Below are 6,000 nucleotides of genomic sequence, written 5' to 3' on the forward strand. Positions count from 1 at the left end.
ACAGGGTAACCAGGGCTGCACAGTAAATTAAAGGCCAGTCTGAACTACACAGCAAGACCCTGTCTCAATTAGTCAATCAATCAATCAACCAACAGAAGATATAAGTACATTATGATCCCCAGTACTGCAAAAAAAGAAAAGAAAAAATTAACAGATGGATTTAATGGATCAGACAAAACAAAACAGATTTCATGAACAGGTCCACAGAGAACAGAAACTGAAGCATGAAGAGGAAAAAAAATAAAAGGAATATGCAGGCTGGAGTACAGTGCAATGGTAGAGTTCTTAGCTGGCATGCATAGGCCTGAGTTCAATCACAAATTGAACATGCACGTATTTTTTTGTATATATGCCAACCTAAAATTCCATATCCAGTGACTATTTTCTTTTAAAATGGAAAGGGGCCTGGGATGTAGCTGAGTGGTACAGTACTTGTCTGCCATGGAGCCCCTAGGTTCAATCCCCAGCACTACCCTCCCCAAAATCAAGTAACTTTTTTTTCCCAGACCTCCCCACCCAAAAATCTAAAATAAACGGGTCATGATGATGAATGCCTATAATCCCAGCACTCAGTAGGCTGAGGCAGGAGGATCACCAAAAGTTCAAGGCCAGGATAGGCTATAGTAAGTTCAAACCCAGCCTAGAATACACTCAGACCCTGTCAAAAAACAACAAAAAAGAATAGATAAATAAATATCTGAAATAATTCAGCGACAGATTAGCCATACAGAATGAAGCAAATTCTTCAAAATGAAAATGATCACAAAGGCAAAGAATTCAGGATGAACCAAGAACATCCAGGAGGTTAGTTATATGATAAAAATTTATTAATTATGAGTAAGGACTCATTAAAAACAGTAACAAAAGCTAAGTGTCAATGCACATGCTTGAATCACGAGTGCTTAAGCTCAGAAGTTCAAGGTCAGCCTGGGCAACACAGTGAGATCCTGTCTCAAAAAAGAAAACCACCCACATGGTACCAAATGCCTGTAATCCCAGCATTTGGGAGACTGAGGCAAGAAGATCATAGTGATCTGGACTAGACTACATAGTGAGACCCTGTCTCAAAAAAACCAAAACCAAAACCAAAAAAAAAAAAGAAAGTAAGAAAGAAAAAACCAACAACAACAAAATAGTAAGTATGTCTTTTTCATTTTTCCTTTGAGACAGGGTATCACTATGTAGCCCAGGCTGGCCTTGAGCTCACTATGTAGCCCAACTGGCCTCCAACTCGAAGCAATCCTCCTGCCTCATCCTACCAAGTTCTGGGATTACAAGTACTTGTCACTTTGCCCAACTTGTAATAAGCATGTCGTGCAGGATTGTAAATATAGGAAGAAGTGAATATAACAGCATAAAAGGTAGAATAGATAAACTCTTATGTATCATTACAGTGGAGGTGGTAAAATACTAATTAAGGTAGATTACAACAGTTTCAAGGATATATAATATTATTAGTCTCTAGGGTAAAATATAAAACAAAAATAAAAGGTAAAACTGAAAAAATGAGCCAGATGAATCTCCTCAAGTTCAAGGACAGCCTGAACTACATTAGTGAGACCCTATCTCAAGAAAATCAAACTAAATAAATAAATTACACTAAAATCATAGTGAGAAGCCGGGCGTAGTAACACACGCCTGTAATCCCTGCACTCAGGAGGCGGAGGCAGAAGGATGGTTGCACATTAGAGACCAGCCTGGGCTACAAAGTGAGCTCAAGGCCAGCCTGAACTGCACAGCGAGACCCTGTATCAAAAAGACAAACAAAAAAATTAAAATCATAGTGAGACCCTGTCTCAAAACGCACACACATACAACCACTAAAATCAACTAAGTACTTAAACAAAACTATGTTCAGACTACAAAAAAAAAATTTTTGCCAGGCATAGTGGCACACACCTGTTATCCCAGCACTCTGGAGTCTGAAAAGCAGTGCCTTTCAAGGCCATCCTGGGCTCCAAGGTGAATTCAAAGCCAGACTGAATTACAGTGAGAGCCGGTCTCAAGGAAAAAAAATGTATATAATTATAAGAAATATAGGCTGAGGACGTAGCTCAGTGGTAGAGCACTTGCATAGCATGTGTAAGGCCCTAGGTTCAATCCCCAGGCCTAATCACCCCCAAAATAACAAAGATACACTTTTAAATATAAAAAGCTAAAATGGTTGAAAGTAAAAGATTAGCCGGGCATGAAGCACACATCTATACTCCCAGCACCACTTGAGAGGTTGAGGCAGGAGGACTGCAGTGAGTTTGAGGGCAGTCCGAGCTACATAGTGAGTTTAAGGCCAGATTGAACTATATAGCAAGACACTGTCTCAAAAAAAAAATAAAGATAGATTAGAAACACGCATATCATATAAACACAAGTAGCGGATACACAATAGACTTTAAGGCAAAATTATATAGAGGTAAAAGGAACATTTCACAGTAGAATCAATTTAAAAGACAGACAGAACAATTGTTAGATGAGTGTGGAAGTACATGCCTGTCATCCCATCCCAGCTACTGAGGCTGAGGAAGAAGGATCCCAAGTTTGAGGTCAGCATTAGCAAACCTTGTTTGAAAATAAAAAAGGGCTGGGGATACACCTCAGCACTCCCTGGGGTGGAGGGGAGGAAGGAGGAAAGGAGGGAAGGAAGGAGAAAGCCTACCCATTGGAATAAAGAGTCCACCATCCTCTCTCTCTTCCTCAGCTCGGTGAACCAGAGTCCTGAGTGGCTTTTCTTGAGGGGAGGCACAAACATCTGGCTGGGATGATTTCCTAGGCTGGGTTCCTGGTTTTACAGATTGGCTGCCTGATGGCAATAAAGGTGTCTCCCCTCCAGAATGCATTTGAGGTTTCCCTAGAAGAATCACAAATATTGCTCCACACTGCCCATTCTCAAACCATACTCTTGCAGAAATCAGCATCTTGTCATAAAAACTTTTTCATTAGGGCACTTCATGAATGAAGTATACTACACATATAGGCACTACCATCTCCTAAAGACAGGGTCCTAAGGAAAATACTAAAATAAAAGTTGAGGTCAGGTGTGGTGGCACCTGTAATCCCAGCACTCAGGAGCCTGAGGCAGAAGGATCACTGTGAGTTCAAGACCAGCCTGGGCTACAAAGTAAGCTGAAGGCCAGCCTGAACTGCATAGTGAAACCTGTCTCAAAAAGGCAAAAAAAAAAAAGGCCTGGCGTGGTGGCACACACCTGTAACCCAGCACTTGAGAGGCTGAGGCAGGAGATCGTTGCAAGTTCAAGACTAGCCTGGGCTACAAAGGGAGCTCAAGGCCAGCCTGAACTGCATAGTGAGACCCTGTCTCAAAAAGACAAAAATAAATAAATAAATAAAAAGGCAAAAAATAAAATAAAAGTTGAAATGCAAACCACTCATCTTAAAATCAGGGAGTTGAACTAGATAACTACCGAGGTCTTTATAATTCTAACATGTGTTGAGCTTTCCATTTTTCCTAATACAAAAATCAATTTCAACCAGACACGGCGGCACACAACTGTACTTGGGCGGCTAATGCAGGAGGATCACAAGTCTGAGGCCAGCCTGGACAACACAGCAAGGCCCTCCTTAAAAAATAAAAAGAGGGGAGCTATAGCTCAATGGTAGAACACTTACCTAGCATGTGTGAGGCCTCGGGTTTAATCCCCAGCAAAATACACACACACACACACACACACACACACACACACACACACACACATATCTCACTGGTGTTCTCATCCCTGTCTAACCCAATGTGACATTCTCTGCCCAAAAAACTCTTTTCAGAAATCACCAGATTTTAGCTGGGCATGGTGGTGCGCACCTGTAATCCCAGTACTTGAGATGTTGAGTCAGGAAGACTGCCACAAATCAAAGCCAACCTGGGCTACATGGCGAGATCTTACTTCAAAAAACAAAACAATAATGTCCTACCACTTTATCTGTAATTCGGTGAAGTCCCCTATTACTATGTTGCCCCTCTTTTACTCTTTAAAATTTAAAAAAAAAAAAAAAAAAATCACCAGACTTTGAATATAGTCTTTTCTCAGGCATCATTATCTTTCTGTCTCCTTTGTCACTCAAATTTTTTTGGGGGGATGCTGGGGATCAAACCCAGGGCCTCTCTCACACTAGGCAAATGCTCTAACACTAACCTGCATCTCCAGGCTGGGGGACTTAGCTCAGCAGCACAGCACCTGCCTGGCAAGCGCAAGGTCATGAGTTTGATTCCTGGTACCAGAAAACAAAACAAAGATAATAAAATAAAATAATCTGCATCTCCAGTCCTTGCCACTAAATTTGAAAGTACTCTGTTCTTAAAACTCTCCTCTCTCTGTTGACTTTGTAGTAACTATTACTTCTTTAGTCATATTCAACCCAAGATTGTCTTTAATCTGCTGCTCCACTCCCTCCAGATAAAACAGAAGTGCTCCAGAAATGACACAATAATGCCAGCTACTCTGAAGAAGATTGTAACCACAGAGCCTCCTGTGATGACAAGACTGATTCTACAGGACACATTTCCCTAAAGGAACGTCCATCTCTGACCACATCCTTCAAACAACTTATCTACTATTCCATCAGTTTTAAAAGACAGTAGTGAAAAATATGAAATTCTACTGTATAAACAAACACAGTACACTGTCAGTAATGACCCATTAATTCCTATTAATTGTGGAAGAATCCCCAAAGGACAAAACAAGACCAAGTGCTTAAAAGACAGCCAAACGGACATCTCAAAAATAACTCAGACAAGAAAAAAAGAAAAAAAGAAAAAGAACTCAGACAGCCTGGAGTAGCGGTGCACGACTATAATCCCAGCACTTGGAAGCCTGCAGAAGGAGGATTGCCATGAGTCTGAGGCCAGCCTGGGCTATATAGTAAGTTCAAGACCAGGCTGCACCACATAGCAAAAGCCTGTCTCCAAAAAAATCAACAACTCAAGGGAAGGAAGCACTCCACGCTGAGGAGACGCCCCATGTGAAAGCCCCAACATGAGAGCAGACCTGCAGTCTGAGGAACCATGACAGGCCAGCGTGCCGCAAGCTGAGGCCTGGGGATACAAGCTTTAATCTTGCTCTTTGAGGCCCTGGCCATCTTCTACCCAGCCTACCAAGGTTTCCTGTTTGATGTCGACATGGACAATACCACAGAGGAGCAGTGCTATGGCATGGCATACACTGTCCACAAGTGGTTCAAGCTCAGCTGGGTCAATCACTAGCTCACTTTTGGATGCTAGATCTGCCATCGAAGTCAGAGGCTGCGCATGGTGGCACATGCCTACAATCCCAGCGCTCAGGAGGCTGAGGCAGGAGGGTCGCTGTGAGCTTGAGGCCAGCCTCGACTACATAGTGAGTTCAAGGCCAGCCTGAACTACACAGCGAGACCCTGTCTCAAAAAGGAAAAAAATACAAAAGAAAGACGACAAACGGTGTCATCTGCAACCTAAATACAATCTACGACTCTGAAGTCTTCTCCCACCACTTCTAAGCCACCACGTAGGTCATCATACACTTTTGCCTATGTACCTCCACACAGACCGTTCTTGACCTCAGTGACCATGCTACCATCTGTCAAACTGTAATGCAGCCTTCTCGTCCTGAATTTTCATGTCTTTAGAGCCTTTCACACGTCTCAGACAGGCCTTTTTTTTTTTTTTTTGGCAGTACTAGGATTGAACCTAGGGACTTCACACTGAGCTACCACCTCCATCTTCTTTTCTTCTTTTTTGAGACAAGGTCTCATTAAATTGCTTCATTGCCTTGGTGGGCTTGAACTTGCAATCTTCCTGACTCAGTCTCCCAGCGTGCTGGGATGTTAGGCATATGCCACCACTCTGGGTTCCGTCATTTCTCCTTCAAAAATTTCTGGCTGCCCTCTTCCACAAGCCTTATTTCATGGATACCCACCAACTCACAAAAACTTATGCACAGCTCATCTCGCCAGACATGCAGAATAAAGGATGAGTAAAGAAAGGGATAAAGAGGATTCAGGAGCTGGGTGCCGTGGCAC

The 6,000-nt window shown here is 42.5% G+C and overlaps 1 protein-coding gene across 3 annotated transcripts in view; it reads right to left on the reverse strand.

The window, feature by feature from the left end:
* Positions 1 to 6,000, reverse strand: part of Gon4l (gon-4-like (C. elegans)) — a 64,413-nt gene that overhangs the window by 51,914 nt on the left and 6,499 nt on the right. For 2 of the 3 annotated variants that reach the window (XM_013508237.1, XM_005411606.2), the window contains exon 4: positions 2,654 to 2,845. The exons of the other annotated variant lie outside the window; for it this stretch is intronic. In XM_013508237.1, coding sequence (XP_013363691.1) covers positions 2,654 to 2,845 — 192 coding nt within the window. The remainder of the gene's footprint in view (positions 1 to 2,653; positions 2,846 to 6,000) is intronic. 3 annotated transcript variants of the gene reach the window in all.

Source organism: Chinchilla lanigera, unplaced genomic scaffold, assembly GCF_000276665.1.
Source record: "Chinchilla lanigera isolate Chin_1 unplaced genomic scaffold, ChiLan1.0 scaffold00144, whole genome shotgun sequence".
Classification (NCBI taxonomy): domain Eukaryota; kingdom Metazoa; phylum Chordata; class Mammalia; order Rodentia; family Chinchillidae; genus Chinchilla; species Chinchilla lanigera.